Genomic DNA, 18,071 nt, shown 5'->3' with positions numbered 1-18,071 from the left:
GCGCGACTTTTGCACTTCGAAAAGCAGGTAGGAATATTGAAATATTCCCCGGAGTTCGCCGCTGTTATCGGTATGATAGCTTATCATTCGGGGCGTCAAAGGTAAGCGAAAATATATACAGTGTTCGCCGAAGTCAGGAGTGAGGTATGTCGCTAAAGCTATGGCTCCACCCCTCCCCCTGCTTGAAGATAGCTGGAGGTTAGGCCGCATGTCTGTTACTGGCTCTCATAAAAAAAATAAGAAAGGGGGCATTTATCTCCGGATCACGGCGAAATCATTAGCACGAGCTTACGTTATGGTTTCACCCATTTATCCGTTTTCAGTCAGCGCCACGGTAACTGTTACAGGGACTCCAAAACTCTGCCCTCATTTCACAACAAACAAGCAGCACTTTCTCGAACAATCAGTGTAACGTTACTGTAGGAAGACGCGGCTTTTTTATACGGAGATGTTTTGATTAGTATGTGATTATTGCTTGTTATGGTATGCTTTAAGACGTTTATCTATTGAAATATTAGTGTTGAGTGTGTGTGTTTCTGTTTTGTTCTTCATAACTGGATCTTGCCAAGGAATTTTGAAAGGAAAGACATTTTAGTTAAATTCTTTGGTAATCTCTGGCTACTAGGCTCCAGTGAAATGATCTGAACAATAATGTAAAATATATTAATAATTATGTATGTAGAGAAACACTTGCTATCTTAGTAAAATAATTATCCATGCCAGAAAAAGGCATTGAAATTTCTGTAGGTGGCATATGTTATTATTTATGCTCCATTACTTACTAAATGCTTATCAGGCTAGAAGTTGATTTTTTTTAGTGCTCTTTACATTGAAATAATTCAGGAATCACAAAAGACAGAAATCCTGTAATCAGAAAGTGAAGAAACGCTGAACTGTGTCTAATGCTTGATAACTAGCATAGAACCATTCTTTGGTTTTGAGTAACTTTTTTTCTTTCACAGGTGCTGGATTGGAAGCTGACATCTAAACCACACTTACATTGAGGTGTGACTAAAGAAGCAGGAGTAAAAAGTGAATATGGTCCGTCAAGGAGGCAAAACAACATGCACAGCCCACTTTCTGAAGATCAAAGTTGACTGACTCAGACAAGTGACTCAGGGCCTAAATGTGTCAGATGAAGCTGCAGACAATTACAGGATATAGACGCCTTCATATCTTCTCATTTTAGAACACACATCTGTCAAAAAAAGGGAAGTCAGTTGAAACTGTCTTTGCCAACAGCACATTTGGGGGTATTTGTCCTCGGTTGTGCTGAGAACTAAGCGATGGCCATGGTGAGAGGGGGGTGGGGAGATCCCAATGGGGAGACTAATGGACTTGGTGACAAGGGGTACGTGAGGGGAGATGAGGACGACAGGTCACCCCAAGGAGGCGGCAGCGACATGGAGGCCGGGGAGGATGATAAAGGTGTGGTGGACTGTGTGGTCTGCGGTGACAAGTCCAGTGGGAAACACTATGGTGTGTTTACTTGTGAGGGCTGCAAGAGCTTCTTCAAACGGAGTGTCAGACGAAACCTTAACTATACCTGCAGGTAACGGAGGGAATGTCAGCGATGTTTATGTATGTGCTTGCTGTACGTGTTAGTTGATGTTCTCAGCATATTCATTAAGCCAGTTTTTTGGTGTCTTTCAGATCAAACAGAGACTGCCAGATTGACCAACATCACCGCAACCAGTGTCAATACTGCCGTTTAAAGAAGTGTTTCAGAGTTGGAATGCGCAAAGAAGGTAACCGTCTATCCAGAATGGCTCTCTGTCAGGGTGCGAATTACGGGGTGTTACAGGGACTCCAAAACTCTGCCCTCATTTCACAACAAACAAGCGCAGCACTTTCTCGAACAATCAGTGTAACGTTACTGTAGGAAGACGCGGCTTTTTTATACGGAGATGTTTTGATTAGTATGTGATTATTGCTTGTTATGGTATGCTTTAAGACGTTTATCTATTGAAATATTAGTGTTGAGTGTGTGTGTTTCTGTTTTGTTCTTCATAACTGGATCTTGCCAAGGAATTTTGAAAGGAAAGACATTTTAGTTAAATTCTTTGGTAATCTCTGGCTACTAGGCTCCAGTGAAATGATCTGAACAATAATGTAAAATATATTAATAATTATGTATGTAGAGAAACACTTGCTATCTTAGTAAAATAATTATCCATGCCAGAAAAAGGCATTGAAATTTCTGTAGGTGGCATATGTTATTATTTATGCTCCATTACTTACTAAATGCTTATCAGGCTAGAAGTTGATTTTTTTTAGTGCTCTTTACATTGAAATAATTCAGGAATCACAAAAGACAGAAATCCTGTAATCAGAAAGTGAAGAAACGCTGAACTGTGTCTAATGCTTGATAACTAGCATAGAACCATTCTTTGGTTTTGAGTAACTTTTTTTCTTTCACAGGTGCTGGATTGGAAGCTGACATCTAAACCACACTTACATTGAGGTGTGACTAAAGAAGCAGGAGTAAAAAGTGAATATGGTCCGTCAAGGAGGCAAAACAACATGCACAGCCCACTTTCTGAAGATCAAAGTTGACTGACTCAGACAAGTGACTCAGGGCCTAAATGTGTCAGATGAAGCTGCAGACAATTACAGGATATAGACGCCTTCATATCTTCTCATTTTAGAACACACATCTGTCAAAAAAAGGGAAGTCAGTTGAAACTGTCTTTGCCAACAGCACATTTGGGGGTATTTGTCCTCGGTTGTGCTGAGAACTAAGCGATGGCCATGGTGAGAGGGGGGTGGGGAGATCCCAATGGGGAGACTAATGGACTTGGTGACAAGGGGTACGTGAGGGGAGATGAGGACGACAGGTCACCCCAAGGAGGCGGCAGCGACATGGAGGCCGGGGAGGATGATAAAGGTGTGGTGGACTGTGTGGTCTGCGGTGACAAGTCCAGTGGGAAACACTATGGTGTGTTTACTTGTGAGGGCTGCAAGAGCTTCTTCAAACGGAGTGTCAGACGAAACCTTAACTATACCTGCAGGTAACGGAGGGAATGTCAGCGATGTTTATGTATGTGCTTGCTGTACGTGTTAGTTGATGTTCTCAGCATATTCATTAAGCCAGTTTTTTGGTGTCTTTCAGATCAAACAGAGACTGCCAGATTGACCAACATCACCGCAACCAGTGTCAATACTGCCGTTTAAAGAAGTGTTTCAGAGTTGGAATGCGCAAAGAAGGTAACCGTCTATCCAGAATGGCTCTCTGTCAGGGTGCGAATTACGGGGGGGTTTGGGGGGGTCTGACCCCCCTAAAGAAGGCTTGATCCCCCCTGATGGACGTCAAAACTAGATGTAAGGGGGGGTCAGATAGAAAGACGGCTAGCCTACGCGTAATATGGAGATTTACTTGTAAATATGAATACGCATAATATGGAGATTTACTTGTAAATATTAATATGCATTTCTATAGCCCTGGCTAATTTTAAAATATCATTTTGGCAGCCCCTGAAATGGGTCGTATTGATATTACCTGAGTGGTTGGAGAATACGCTACAGCGCTCATTCAAAGACGTGCATTTATTGCTTGGATGGAACAAGAACACCTAAAATGCATGTGTAGATTCAGTCGAGTGATAAAGTTTACCCTCTTCAAATGAATGCTGTTGAACTGAATTTACAGAGCAAACTATTTGCTAAAATAACCATTAACAGCAATACAGCGGTTCTGTCAGATGCGCGTGAAAGCTGCATGTGTTAGGCTACTATAACAAACACTGCGTGTTTTCTTTTAGAATCATCATTGGCTGGTAGAAATACAAAAATAGGTTACATAACAGTTTTTACGTAAAAATGAAGATAAGGTAAAGGTGTGAATAATTACATTTTAGACACATTGTCAGTAATTTCACTAATGAAAATAAAGCCCTAGGAGAACTGTTGTGCATCTTTGATCAACACACAGCGGTGTTTCATTAATGAATCCACGTTTTTAAACGAATCGAGTGAATCAATGATTCAGTGAACCATTCATAAAGGCAGTCACTTGCTTTGTTTCAGAATGAATCAGCCGTTTGAACGAATCGATTGAATGAATGATTGAGTGACTCACTGACTTAAGACAGGTATTTGCCACTACCTACTGACGCTTTTAGTTGTATATAGAGTATCGTTTTTTTTTTTTTATAATTTAATATTTCACTATTTATTTGTATTTTTGTATGTTGAATTAAAATATTTCTATCTTAAGCTACTTATATTTCAGCTACTTTTCTGTAATGTCTATTCAGTTTTTTTTTTCTAAATGAACACAATGATAACTATTATCTTTAATAATAACTTTATCTTTAATCGGCACATGATGTGCATGTTAATTAATTAATCTCATTAATTTGAGATTAATTTGATTAATTAGTAGGCTACATTAAGTAATTAATTAGATATTTTTTAAATAATCACTTGACAGCCCTATTTAAAGCATAAAAAATAGCCCCCCCCACTGGTCACTGTAATTCACACCCTGCTCTCTCACTGTTTAATCCACACAGACGCATTCAATTTATGCACTGATTTGTCAACATGTTATAGAATATATAGTAAGCAAAGGGGCTGTGTCTCTCATGGAAGATTTAGGACACGTTTTTCAACCGTACATTACCGTTCAAAAGATTTTTAAAAATGTTTTTGAAAGGAGGTAATTATGCTCACCATAGCTAAATTTATTTGACCAAAAATACAGCGAAAACAGTATATATTCTATTTGAATATATTTAAAAATGTAATGTAAAAGAACCGGCTTTACTGACAAGATGCGCGTTAAATATCGCATGCGATTTATCGTGCAGCCCTAATTCCTGTGATGGTAAAGCTGAATTTTCAGCAGTCATTACTTCAGTTTTCAGTGTCACATGATCCTTCAGAAATCATTCTAATATGCTGATTTGCTGCTCAAGGAATGTTTCTTACTATTAGTAGCAATGTTGAAAACTGTTGTGCTGCTTAATTTTGTGGAAACCATGATCCATTTTTTCAGGATGTTTTGATGAACAAAGTTCAAAATAACATTTATTTGAAACTGAAAATTTTGTAACATTATAAGTAAATTTACTGTTGAATAAAAGTATTAATTTCTTTAAAAAATTGAACTGCTTTAACGCTACTGAATCTACAGCGTCATGGGAAATTTATATTTTACACAAATTGTGAGTTTGCAGTCTGAATTGAATGTGACTGGGTACCACAAAATTACACAAAGACAACAGTTAGTTTCTGACTGCATGCAAATACAAGCATACAACGTAATCAGTGTAGTCCAATTCACAAACATGACTTTTAGAAACAGGTTATTTTAATAAAAAAGACTTGCACGTTACTGGGTTGAACGTAATGGGTTGCTAAAGCAGGAAGCTGTAGGAATCACTGTTTTATATTTGATAGTTAGAGTGACGAGAGTCTAAGAGCTGTATTTTATTTTAAGCCGACCCAGATGGTGTTTGTTTACCAGTGCACATGATGAAACTTACATTAGGGCGTGATGACCTATATATTTAATTGCCTCAACAGTTTTACTTTTAAAACAGTGATGGTTATAATGTTTAGCTTTTTGTTGAACATTTTCATTCCTCATTTATAAAGTGTCTGAAGGTTTGACTAGAACGGTGTTTGCAGGTTCCTTTTTTCATTTGTTGAGTGCTTGTGTAATCAGGAATTAGATGTTTCTAATCCCTTAGGCCAGTCCTCTGACTCTCTGCCAGATGTTGCATGATAGCAAAAGAAAGGAGCGTTGAAACTAAGTCTATCAAGCGTTTCAACTCAATCACGACTCTCCCCTTCTCTTCCCTTTCCCCCTTTAGCAGTTCAGCGTGGACGCATCCCACCTTCGCATTCAAGCCTCAGCCCATCCACGACTCCAGTGGGCGGCAATGCCGGCAGCGGCGTGAGCGAGTTCTACAACGGGCAGCCGGTGTCTGAGCTCATCTCCCAGCTCCTGCGGGCAGAGCCGTACCCTAACAGCCGCTACAGCCATCAGTACAACCAGCAGATGCAGGGGGGTGGAGGATCCATGGGCATCGACAGCATCTGCGAGCTAGCCGCCAGACTCCTGTTTAGCATCATCGAATGGGCCCGAAACATTCCTTACTTCCCTGAGCTGCCTGTATCTGAGCAGGTGGCCTTGCTGCGGCTCAGCTGGAGCGAACTGTTTATTCTTAACGTAGCCCAATCTGCCCTTCCCCTGCACATGGCCCCGCTGCTCGCCGCCGCAGGCTTTCACTCCTCTCCCATGTCTGCTGAGAGGGTGGTGTCGTTCATGGACCAGGTGCGTGTCTTCCAGGACCAAGTGGAGAAGCTAACCCGCCTGCAAGTGGATTCAGCAGAGTACAGCTGTCTGAAGGCCATAGCACTCTTCTCACCAGGTGCGCCAGACACGTTACTCCGATTAAACTGCATTTAACCAAACATAATCGAATCAAAGAAGATGTAATATATTTGTACTCTATCCAAAATAGTAGAGAATAACGAGTATTGTGCTGGCAGTCAAATTCAAGCATAATACTAGCGCTCTCTACTGGATAAGACAATCTATTTTTCTCAATGTTTCCTAAATGCATTATGAAGAACCTTTATACTTAACAGATTGTTAGGAATAAGGCAAATTATAGGATAATACCTCCAGTATGCAGATATTCTGTCCTGTAGCATCATGTTTTTAGTTTGAGTTTACACTTATTCATTTGGCACTTGTATCCAAATGTCTCAAACATTTTCAGTTTGTATGTTCCCAGGGACTTGAATCTATGCAGAGCTTTTTTTTTCAATATGTTTGTTTGTCAAGTAGCAAAAAATAAATAAAAATAAATACAATCTTTTGAATTTAGATTTATCAGAATTGAGGTTTATTCCATAATTGATATGTAATTAATAATATAATAACTTATATTTTAAAACATAATTTTTTTTTAATCATTCAAACTTATTAATTTATGTGTTTATTTTACAAAGAAAAATTATAATAAGTAATTGTAATAAGTAATTGCTGGAAATTATACTGTTATAATGTAAGCCATTCATTTCTAAATTCTTGAAGTGCAGGCATATGTGGCTAAGCATTACTAATTAGGGATGTAACGATTAACTGCGAGCAAAAAAAAAAAATTATAATAATCGTGAATCGAATCGTGAGTTGAGTGAATCGTTACATCCCTATTACTAATTAGTTTGTACTTAATTTGTAAAGCATTCTTGCAATTTTTACAAAACTTGCTAGCCTGCTAGATAATTTTATCTTGGTGACAAGTTTAAATCAGTATAATTTGCACCTACATGTTTAAGTTACCAAAGCTTAATAACAAATGATGGTGCAGCAATGGCCATAAGCTTACCTCAAACTCACACAGCGAAGCCGACTTTCCACTATCTCTGACATTTGCATACTTTATTTCACATTTTGTCCCCAAACGGCGGACGCACTGAACCTTCAAACTGGTTATGAATTAGCCGTTACCTTCCGTTTATTCACTATGGTTAAATAAATGAACAATACATGTATGCATACTGTATATCCACACAAAACAAATGACCAGCAATGAGTTTAAAGAAAAATATAGAAGGTTTTCTAGGGCTAAACATAAATTATGTAATTATTATAAAATAATAATTTTGCAACATGTCAGCTAACTCTAATTAGAGAATTAATAGACTGTTAGGTTAAGATTAGGTTAGTAGTAGGGCTGCACGATTAATCGAATGCGATTGTCATGCGCATTTTGTTAGTAATGCCGGTTCTGTAATCAGCAGTAAATCATCATCACGTGCTTTCAGATGGAGCAGCATTTACTAGAGCCGTAGTTCACTGACAAGTTACGCAAAAAAATCGCTTTTATTGCGCGATTCTGAAATCGAAGAAATCGTTTGCGATAATGACAGCTGTTTGCATAGCTTCACAGTGAACTATGGCTCTGTGAAGTAAATGCTGCTCCATCTGAAAGCATGTGAAAATACCACATTTAATAACATATTTTTACTCCAAACTCACTTCATAACGTCAGTCGAGTGTTTGAAATAAATCCTCCTGTGAGATGATGTGGCTTCTTACACAGAATAAGGCACGCAACATATTTCATAATATTTAAGCAGTGATAAAGGCATTGCATTATAAATATACTTTATTTTAATGAAAATTATAATAATAAGAGATAAACCATATATTGTCATAATCGTGTGTTTATTAGTCACATTGAATCAATAAAAGCAGTTAAATCTTCTGTTTATCCAGCTACCGCTATAGGCATTTCCTGGGTTTCTTCTGCGAGGCGTATTTGGAGTTTCAGCGCGAGAGCGCCCTCTGGCCTTTGGATGGAGATTTACTGCTGATCACACAACTGTGCTTCAATGAAAGATACGCATGACAATCGCAGCTTCTGTTGAATCGCGATTTCGATTCCATTTCGATTTATCGTGCAGCCCTAGTTAGTAGGATAAGTTACTAGTCAGTTGAATTTGTGTTGATGACTAGTAGTTGACATGTAGTTGCAAAGTTATTTATTGTTAGGAGAATGTTGGAGTGGACTATTAAAATAAAGTGTTGCCATAAGTATTAATTACCACCCACTTTACAGAAATATTATTTAAATATTTACAGTTCAGTCCAAAAATATTGGCAGTTCTCACCTCACAGTCCTAGTTTTGATTTAGATTTGATTCTTTAAATGCACCCGAAACTCAAATCGTATCTGAAAGTTCCACATACACATATGGCCGGAACTCCATGTACCTCTCGTACTAGTTTTCGTTGGAAATGAATTACTTTTCGGTCTGTCACTTGTGTGCGACTTGTCTCGAGCCAGCGGTCCATCCTTATTGTTGAGCCCTACCATGACCTTGGCATTGCTAGCATCATTCTTTACCAGCTGAGTTAGAGGGAGTCTAGTTTCATATCTGTAATACTCTGGTGTTCTTTGTGTTTAGATGCGTGTGGGCTGACAGACCCGGCTCATGTGGAAGGCCTGCAGGAAAAAGCTCAGGTGGCCCTGACCGAGTACGAGCGCATGCAGTACCCCGGGCAGCCCCAGCGCTTTGGACGCCTCCTACTGCGACTGCCTGCTCTGAGGGCCGTGCCCGCCAACCTTATCTCTCAGCTCTTCTTCCTGCGCCTCGTGGGCAAAACGCCCATTGAGACTCTCATCCGTGACATGCAGCTGTCTGGCAGCTCCATCAGTTGGCCGTATGCTCCCGGACAATAACCATTATCAGATGTGACCACGAAACCAGTCTGAACTGACTGAACTCTGAACTGCACAACTAGTGAGGATCTCGGTGTAATTTCGTTTTTTTTTCCAACCACACATTCACATCTGATATTCACTGTATCACCTAATGCAACAGGGTTATACTACGGGAATGGTGAATTCAGTAGTACATGGCAGAAGGCTTGATCTATGCTCTGTGAATGCTCTTATGTGGCCCAGAAGCATTCTTAAAAAATAACTTGAGAAATCTTGGTTATCTGTTAGCCAAAGATAAGATGTAGGTTATAGTTTCATAGCGAGTTATTAAGTGGAAATTGGTTGAAACCCAAAACAAAAAGCTCTGTCAGTTGGGTGTGAGCATGAAAGTCACTTTGGACTGTCCCTGGAGGCAGCAGGAAATCAAGTCCCCCTTATATTCTGCTCTGCCCTGTCCTTGTGTACCAGAAAGCCTGAAGGAGGAGGAAGTAAACATGATGACATCCAAAAACCCAAACAAACCAAACCGAAACAGTCAGAATTGGGACTTAGGCATTTGTTTTGCCAATGATAACTACTTGGTTTTTATTTTTAGCTCTTTTTTTCCCTATCAATGCTAATGTATTTCTATGAGGAGAGATTGAAATTTGCAAAAGCTAATGCGAGAGATTGGATCATGTTTTGTGAAATAACCAATTTTTGATTAGTAATATGCATTGCTAAGAACTTCATTTGGACAACTTTAAAGGCGATTTTCTCAATATTTAAATTTTTTTTGCACCATCAGATTCCAGATTTCCAAATAGTTATATCTCGGCCAAATATTGTCCAATCCTAACAAACCACACATCAATGGAAAGCTTATTTATTCAGCTTTTTTCAAAAATTGACACTTGGGTCCAGGTTGACATTTGACAAATCAATTGCGGACTGTATTTGTACTTTGAGTTAAGGTACAGACTTATCTCTTTGAGAATGATTTATTCTTCTTTACTGCACGCTGCTGCATTTGAGATGACAAATTAAGTAGTTATGCTTTTTTTTTTTCAGATGAAAAACCAGTGAACTTTCTTCATGAAAGTTGTTCATCTACATGCATAAGACTGTCTTCTACTGGTTTTATTCTGCTTTTCTTGCTTTTGTTTTTTTCATACTTACCAGATAATGCTAAACTGGTATGTTTTTTTTTTTTTTACCTGGTATGATTATGTATGTCGACCAAAAGAAATACCTCTACAGTCTGTTGAGACTCAAACGGACTTTCTGTCTTTCATGGCTGGGTCAGTTTTTAAATTTATCATCCCACTTGAGCTGCTCACTTTACACTAAAGAGGAGTGATTGGATCTATCTGTCTGTTATGTTTGTGTTACAAGGCCGTTTTTGGTAAGAAACTGGCACTGCCTGACTATTTTGTCTTTTGTGGAGCAGTGCTCTGGTGGGCGTTTTACAGGTGACTGCATGTTGTATTTGGCTCTTGTTGTGAGATGTAAGTTTTCTAGCCTTATCATACATGTGAATGACTAATATTACCTCATATTTAGGCCTTGAAACGTATCAGGCGGTCTAATATACATAAACGCATCAAAACGGCAACATGTACAGTTTTCATTTTAATATCTTTGTCTTTTTAAATACTTGTGTATGACAGCTTGATTAAACAAAAGTATCATACATTGAATTTTGTACTTGTGAGAGCCTTTTTGCCTGTTACCCATCCTTACAAAGGAATAGTTTATATATATATATATATATATATATATATTCATTCAAATAGTAAAGAGATAATTTTACAGGAAAATCAGAAATATTTACAACAACTGCAACTTTACAGACACAACTCACCCAGCATAGCTTGTAAATGTCTAGACAAATAGTGACTTATACAGTGAATGCATACATGTGTACAGTTTTAGACAAAGAAATCCTGATGATCAGCAATATTAGTCTTCTCTCTCCTTGCAAAGCATCTGTCATAATTTTTCACCAGTTGCTTGATATGACACAGCTCCTGCCTCAGTTTTTTACACCGGAGCTTCTTAGCCTGGTATTCTGGAGACTGGAGAAAGGAAATGGGTATTAGGGATCACATAGTGACTACATTTAGACCATTAAGGCTAACCAGTCTCTTAATACTGATGGATAAAATATGAACTGTATTGAGAAATATTTTTCCTTACCCGCTTCAGATCCTTGAGTCGATTATATTCATCAGCTACAGCCTGTGATACAAAGAATATATATATGGGTTGTACTGCGTTTATATCATATAAAATGTTGTAACATAGATGTATAGCTGTCTGAGTTGACATTTATATATATTAGATGTCTGAGTTGACATTTATATATATTTTTTTTTCCCCTTTCTTAGCTTTATTATTTTTACTTTATTGGTTTTTGATGCCTACCTGGAACTTGGTGGATTCCTCATGGAGGGTGTCCAACTCTCGGCTCAGTTCATTCATTTGATCGCTGATATCATCCATTTCTACACAGAGGTTCTTATATTCAGCGAGGCAGATATCAAACTGTTTCTTGTACTGTGTGCGCCGTTCATCGGTTGTAATTTCTGAATAAGAACTGTAGCAGGAAAAAAAACAAGTAATTATATTGCAAAACAATCTGCTATTCAAACAGTAATAGAAAAACAGATTCTCAACTGATTCTCGATTTGAGCAGAACAACATACTGTATAAGAAGGATAAGAAGTATTCATGATAGAAACTCACTCCTCCAACTCATACGTGTCTAATTCAGTGGCCGAATCTCTAGCAGTGGTGTAGCCTGTCTCACATAGCACATCCTCAACCTCGTACGTTACAGGATTCTTTTGCACTGAGCTGCTCTGCACTTCAACTTCCTCCTCAGGGTTAAAGCTCAGCCACCGATTCTGGTACAATGGCTCTGGGGAGCAACCGTTCACGTTCTCAGAATACCTTTAAAACAAAGTGCAATGAAAAGACTAGTGTGCATTTGTACTTGTAAGAATTTCTCGTCATGAACATGGTCAGAAAGACGGCTGTACTCACACATTGCTTTTGTATGCTCCCTCGCTGTAGATGCTCACTGTTCCCTCAGTGTGCAAGGTGAAGCAGTTCTCTGCTTTCACATGAGGAGAAGCCTTCTCTGATAAAACCACAGTGGGGGTGTATTGAGTGCTTCGCTGGAACAAACCATGTAGAAGCGTTAATGGAGCTGGAGAACCACAGAACAACATGTAATAAGTCAATTTGAGTCTGACACTACCTCTGAATGACCTGATGGGAAACTAGACCAGACTGGAGGACAATCAGAGATACCGTCACAAATTTCTCTGAACAATACTGTATCTTAAGAGACCACTTGGGCAGTTTTATATCACACAATACACCAAGACACTATAAATCCATCACAGCACAATTATCCCACCCTCATGCACATCATGACTTCCTCTAATGAAGTGCAATTATTTCAGTTTTCAGGAAGCACATTTGATGAGAGCGGCACATGGCATTGTATTGTCTTAACAACAACAAACAACATCTGAGGTCATTTCCAGGGAAGTCACTGCATAGTCCAAGAATTCAGAATGACCCAGTTTGAAGTCTCACCTCACAGTGAACCAAATAAAATAAACTTTATTTATTAGGCCTAATAAATAAAACTGCTGTTATTTAGTTGACCATCTTTTTACTATATATCCTGATAATTACACCAGAAGCTATTCTTTACAAGCTGTAATAAGCAGAAACTTACCTAAAACCAGCTAAAGCAAATGTACATTTGGATGAAATTATCAGTCAGTTATTGCACAAGCTGTTGTCTGTTTCTATAAAAAATAACATCATGCATCACCTTATAGTAATAGGAATGCAAATTATCTGTGACTGTCGAGAGGGCTCAGTTTGCTACCTGACCTTTGTTCAGTATCTGTCATTGTGAAGAGAGAAATTCACTTAAGAAACATTGTAAATTAGTGAATGATTAACACAAAAACAATTCAGATCATATGATTGATTTCATTGTATGCCACTGGTTTTGCACTATATTTAAATAATGTAGCCCTCGGTTTCATTCACAAAACCTCCACGAAACATATCACCACAGTCAAAATAAATTAATTAATTAACTAATGATTTAAATGAGAAATAATATAAATATTTTAAAGTGTTAAACTTTATACTCATCAAATAATCCTGAAAAAAATGTACCATAGTTTACACAAAATATTAAGCAGATCAGTTTTCAACATTAAGTTTTTTTTTTTCTTTCATTTTGCTGCAAATTTCATAAGCAATTTGTACATTTCCGAAAACTTTTAGGTCTAATCTCACAACAGATCATCAAAAATGCACTTTTTGTTTTTCAAAAATTTCATCTTGTTTTCAATAGTGCTAGTACAAAAACTTTTCACAACAAAATAACTGTTTCATCTGTGTAAACATTTCATTCACAGTATAAACTATGTAGAACAATGAATTACTGATACAGTATAAGCTATTTAAATCGGATAATAACCAGAATGTTTAAAGTGTATTACTGTAATGAAAGCATGTAATGAAAGCATGAGATCTAGGTTTGAAAGATGGACTAGCAGTGTTACACGTGAGATCAAAATGTACACCTTTCATGTGAAAGTTGCACCAAACAAATAAAAAATAAGAAACGTTTCTTGAGCAGCAAATCAGCATATTCAAATGATTTCTGAAGGATCATGTGACACTAAAAACTCAAGTAATGACTGCCGAAAATTCAGCTTTGCCATCACAGGAATAGTCCTAATGATATAAGACATTTCCGATTTTAAATTTTTCATTTCCATAACTTCTAAGAATCCAAAAAGGTCCAAATTTTGATAAAAAACATTATGACAGCCGTGTTAATGTTAGTTACGACTGAGTCACCTCCTGTTACCGTTTTGACGACAAGCAGAAAACGTTCATGGGTCAGTGACTACATTGAAATGGTCTATAGTCCTACATAAAATGTTTCGCAAACAAAACTTTCATAATGCATTGTATATCCGAGGCCTTGCATTATTCTCCTAGTGCATTTTTGGGTTCGATTAGGATCGGGTGTCTCGGGTTGCAGTTTGCTATCCTAAAATGTCTAAACAAGATACAATATAATCTATAATCCTAAACAGGACGCAAAACCTCTGAACCAGACTTGACCCAAATCTTGCTTCTCTAATCCTAACAATACTAATCAAGGAGTTTGTGATATTTTACACATATTATCAGCTTTAAATACTGGAAAAATAAATATGGCAGGAAAATTGAATGTCAATAGCAATGACCTCAATAAATCTGCAAAAAAAAAAAACTGCCACTTATGAACTCACCCAGTTTTGTGAATTCTGGCTCCTGTTTGTTCTGAGGATAGGCGGTTCCTCCCAGTAGATATTAGGTTTGCCATGACGCCATATTTTGCTTCGAGTCTTATAGGCAAAATAGGCTGCAACAACCAGGGCAATCATGACAAACAGCCCACATACCAGAGCCACAGACTAAAATTAAGAAGACAACACTGATTTAAACGTTACAGTGACACTACAGGCACAGAGGAGGTAAGAAGTGAGAATTACAATATAACAAATAAAGTTTCCGAAAAGGAAGCTTTCGCACTAGTGCCATAGAAGAAACATTTTAGGTTCCTAAAAGAACCTTTCGGTGAACAGTTCTTTAAAGAGCCATGTTTTTCTTAGTCTGAAGAACATTTTAATAATCAAAAAAACTTTTGTGCAATGGAAACATTCTATAGATATTTCTTCATGGAACCACTGATGCCAATTAAAGCACCTTTATTTTTAAGAGTGTATGTCTTCATACTGTACCTCCTCAGGATCCATGAAGCAGTAGTGATGAAGATATCGATTAAAAGACGGATATGCCCCTGGGAAGCCTGTGCCGGCTCCGGCGCTGATGCTGGGAGTCCCTAATGAGGTCTGACACATCATCAGGATGGGGTTGTACATGATGCTTTGTGAACTCTGGGCCATGGGATTCACCCCAATGACGAATACGATGTCTATAATACACTGAAGAATCGCCAGAACCACATCCACCACCAAAACTGTCAGGTAAAACGTTTTTCCACGCACACACCAAGTCTTTGAGAAACTAACCACTAGGATGGCTAAGGATACTACGAAATTAAGAGCTGCCATGGAGATCATGGCTGCCTTTGCGGAGTAGGGTGTCATATAAGAGCTCTGATAGCCGTAAGTTCCTCCATAGTACCCAGACCCCATCCCATTGCCCCCAGATCCGGCAACATAGGCCCTCACACCCCTCACATTTAGCAAAATGCTGCCCTCGTAGCCGTGCATATCCCAAACTAGAGTGGAAGCAACACAGGCGAAAATAACAAAACAGAGCAGAGCAGTCAGTCCCTCCATAGTTTTCACGATGCCAGGTGGTGAGAACCATCTGTAGAAGTGCTGAGGGTTTCCCTCCGTTTGAGGAGCATCAGGCACTGAAGAGTATAAGCCATACTCGCTTCTTTGAGAGTAGCAACTTCTGGATGTGTACATATTTGATGGGGCAATGTAGTGTGGACTGTACTGAGGTGGACTATCATACTCCTGTGTTTCATACATGATTCATGAAGGAATCTGAAAAAAGAAATGAGATCAAATTTAGATCATGAGATCATTTGGGAACAGATATAGCTTTCTGAAACCACAACCATAATTCTTTTTCAGACAAATATCTGCTGTCTTTTGTTTTCATTTTTAATCACAAAACTATATGGACAAGTAGCTAGCTTATATTAGTGGTAAGAAGACCATTTATTGTTATTGTAAACAAAAAAAATGTATACTATTAAAATCATAAATATAGCTGAAATCAAATAAAACAAAATATATAAATATGAAAACCTAAAACTTAAAAAACGTAAACAGAAATTGTAAATGTTGCCTTGGCAATTAACCAAAATAAATATGTTTAAATATAAGTATTAAAATGACTAAAAAAACTAAAATAGAAATAAAATAAATAGTATAACAGCATTTAGCAAAATTACAAAAATCTTACACAAATTAAAATTCAAATGGAATATATAAAAAAGCGAATTAAAAACAATAATAAAACCTATGACAGTATATATAAATAATACTAAAATAACACTGAGGCTACACATTGCCACTCGACACTCATGTGCTGCCCTCAACTAACACCCAGATAATCTCAATTATACATCTAATAATGTTTTTTTTAAATATATAGAAATAATAGTTCTGGTGTCCAGTCACCGCTTCTGAATGGTCAATACAGCGGGTGCAATAAAATTCACAATATAGTAAATCAGATGGCACAACTGCAAATGATATTGAGTGTTGTCACATGAAAAGATATAATAAAATATTTACAAAAATGTGAGGGGTGTACTCACTTCTGTGAGATACTGTATATAACATTTTGTCAATTTTTTCTATGCGGATGAAACTATGTCACAACAAGACAAAGCATAATAAATCAATGCGTCTACAGAGCAATACACAGCCTTCCTGAATCACTCAGTGTTTCTGACCAAATCAGTTTAGTGGTTGATTCAATGACTCACTCATAAAAACAACTGTGTGTTTTGTTCCTGAATAAACTAGTGAGTTTGAAAGAATTTTTGTTTGAATGAATGATTTGATGACTTGCTCATAAAGACAGCCACTTGTCCAGTTACCAGTGTAACCTGCAGAAATGTAACCTCCGAATGCGCAAACTCGCATGATAGTCACAGTGGTGTTAGACTGTACATCAGCACTCTTGGCTAATCAAATTTCATTGAGTGCATTCAAACTATGCATCTTATCATCACTATATTTGTTCCCTGGGATTACAAATGTACAATTGTTAGCACACAGCTCTACCCGTAGATCTACAGGAACTCTCAGAGTTCTGATCTAACTGTATAATTAATATAGAACACACCCCTTTATAGCACAAACAACATTCTCACTCTGGTAGAGTCCAGCCTTAAACACCACTCCCTTCATCAGGCTACTGCAATTCAGTCGAGATGCTCTGAATAATTCAGAGAAACATGAGTAAATGCAGTCATTGGTGGTTTCCATGCTGTACGTTTTCTTCCTCACATTTCTGTTGCATCCCCAAAGTGCAATATACAGCCATTATATGTGAATAAAAGAGTTGAAGAGATGCACTGCTAACAGGAATATTTATAATACCGTATCCTTAGTTAATTATGCTTTAGAGAGAGGGTGAGCTGCACACCTGTGGTAACTTGAAAAGAGTGAATAAATAATTCAAGAGCTGAAAATCAACCTAGCAAGCTTCATACAGCCTCACAGGTGCATGTTGATGGGACAGCTATTCAAGATTTTTTTTCTCCCTAAAAAGGAGAAAGTATTTTTTTTGTGTATTTTTTATGAATATAATTTTACAACTGTCCTCTTAAAAATATTCATATATTATATTTTAGATTAGATGAGCATATAGCTGTCACAACATCTCATCTGGTTTCTGACAGCTACAATCACATGAAACCTAAGAAAAGACGTTGGTATACACTGTAAGATTCAAAAGGTACTGCGGCACGTCTGTGTTTTGCACTTTTTGCATTGACTACAATCCATTTTTAAAAGGTCTATTATTTTGTTGTAAACAAATATTACATAAACATTATGTAACTTACCGTAACACAACAACCACTGGGCTTTTCCTTGTTTGCCTTGGTCCCGCTCTTCTAAGCTTGACCGTTTTCTGTCAAGTATTGTTTAGTGTTTGAGTTTATCCATTTGATGTGAGTACCTGTGACAGCTGCTGCTCATGGTGACTCGTGTGAAAGACCTTGGCCTGAAACGCTAAACCCGATCCAACCCGTTGTATACAATTTTAAAGTGACATAAAAACAGTTGTAGTGTAATAGTGCAAATAAAAAATATA

At 37.7% G+C, this 18,071-nt stretch overlaps 2 protein-coding genes across 7 annotated transcripts; one reads left to right on the top strand and one right to left on the bottom strand.

Moving 5' to 3' along the window:
- Nucleotides 1–9,885, top strand: LOC107718072 (nuclear receptor subfamily 2 group F member 6-like). 5 transcript variants are annotated; one of them, XM_016525012.1, is made up of 6 exons: nucleotides 1–27; nucleotides 963–1,491; nucleotides 2,888–3,011; nucleotides 3,113–3,207; nucleotides 5,823–6,380; nucleotides 8,932–9,885. In XM_016525012.1, exons 2-6 carry the CDS (start codon nucleotides 1,287–1,289, stop codon nucleotides 9,204–9,206), a joined length of 1,257 nt encoding a protein of 418 aa, XP_016380498.1. In that variant the 5' UTR covers nucleotides 1–27; nucleotides 963–1,286; the 3' UTR covers nucleotides 9,207–9,885. The 5 variants fall into 5 exon arrangements, with proteins under 5 accessions (XP_016380498.1, XP_016380497.1, XP_016380500.1 ...); XM_016525011.1 differs by having other exon boundaries at nucleotides 5,820–6,380; XM_016525014.1 differs by lacking the exons at nucleotides 2,888–3,011; nucleotides 3,113–3,207 and adding an exon at nucleotides 1,654–1,748 and having other exon boundaries at nucleotides 963–1,552.
- Nucleotides 9,886–10,018: 133 nt separating this feature from the next.
- On the bottom strand, nucleotides 10,019–18,002 carry LOC107718071 (occludin-like). 2 transcript variants are annotated; one of them, XM_016525008.1, is made up of 8 exons: nucleotides 17,821–18,002; nucleotides 15,002–15,781; nucleotides 14,510–14,674; nucleotides 12,216–12,349; nucleotides 11,916–12,122; nucleotides 11,595–11,766; nucleotides 11,367–11,408; nucleotides 10,019–11,245 (listed from the first exon to the last, which is right to left on the bottom strand). In XM_016525008.1, the coding sequence occupies exons 2-8, from the start codon at nucleotides 15,764–15,766 to the stop codon at nucleotides 11,099–11,101; spliced, it is 1,632 nt and encodes a 543-aa protein (XP_016380494.1). In that variant the 5' UTR covers nucleotides 15,767–15,781; nucleotides 17,821–18,002; the 3' UTR covers nucleotides 10,019–11,098. The 2 variants fall into 2 exon arrangements, with proteins under 2 accessions (XP_016380494.1, XP_016380495.1); XM_016525009.1 differs by lacking the exon at nucleotides 17,821–18,002 and having other exon boundaries at nucleotides 15,002–15,944.
- Between the last annotated feature and the right edge of the window lie 69 nt (nucleotides 18,003–18,071).

The sequence above is a fragment of the Sinocyclocheilus rhinocerous genome, unplaced genomic scaffold (genome assembly GCF_001515625.1).
Source record: "Sinocyclocheilus rhinocerous isolate Xijiao unplaced genomic scaffold, SAMN03320098_v1.1 scaffold480, whole genome shotgun sequence".
Lineage (NCBI taxonomy): Eukaryota > Metazoa > Chordata > Actinopteri > Cypriniformes > Cyprinidae > Sinocyclocheilus > Sinocyclocheilus rhinocerous.
This window is presented reverse-complemented; position numbering and strand designations above follow the sequence as displayed.

Coding starts and splice junctions, on each gene's coding strand:
- LOC107718072 (XM_016525011.1), top strand. CDS start 1,287: ATGGCCATGGTGAGAGGGGGGTGGGGAGATCCCAATGGGGAGACTAAT. Junction 3,208..5,819: donor AGTTGGAATGCGCAAAGAAG/GTAACCGTCTAT, acceptor TTCCCCCTTTAG/CAGTTCAGCGTGGACGCATC. Junction 6,381..8,931: donor CATAGCACTCTTCTCACCAG/GTGCGCCAGACA, acceptor CTTTGTGTTTAG/ATGCGTGTGGGCTGACAGAC.
- LOC107718071 (XM_016525008.1), bottom strand. CDS start 15,766: ATGTATGAAACACAGGAGTATGATAGTCCACCTCAGTACAGTCCACAC. Junction 12,123..12,215: donor GGAGCATACAAAAGCAATGT/GTGAGTACAGCC, acceptor TTTGTTTTAAAG/GTATTCTGAGAACGTGAACG. Junction 11,246..11,366: donor GACTCAAGGATCTGAAGCGG/GTAAGGAAAAAT, acceptor TCCTTTCTCCAG/TCTCCAGAATACCAGGCTAA.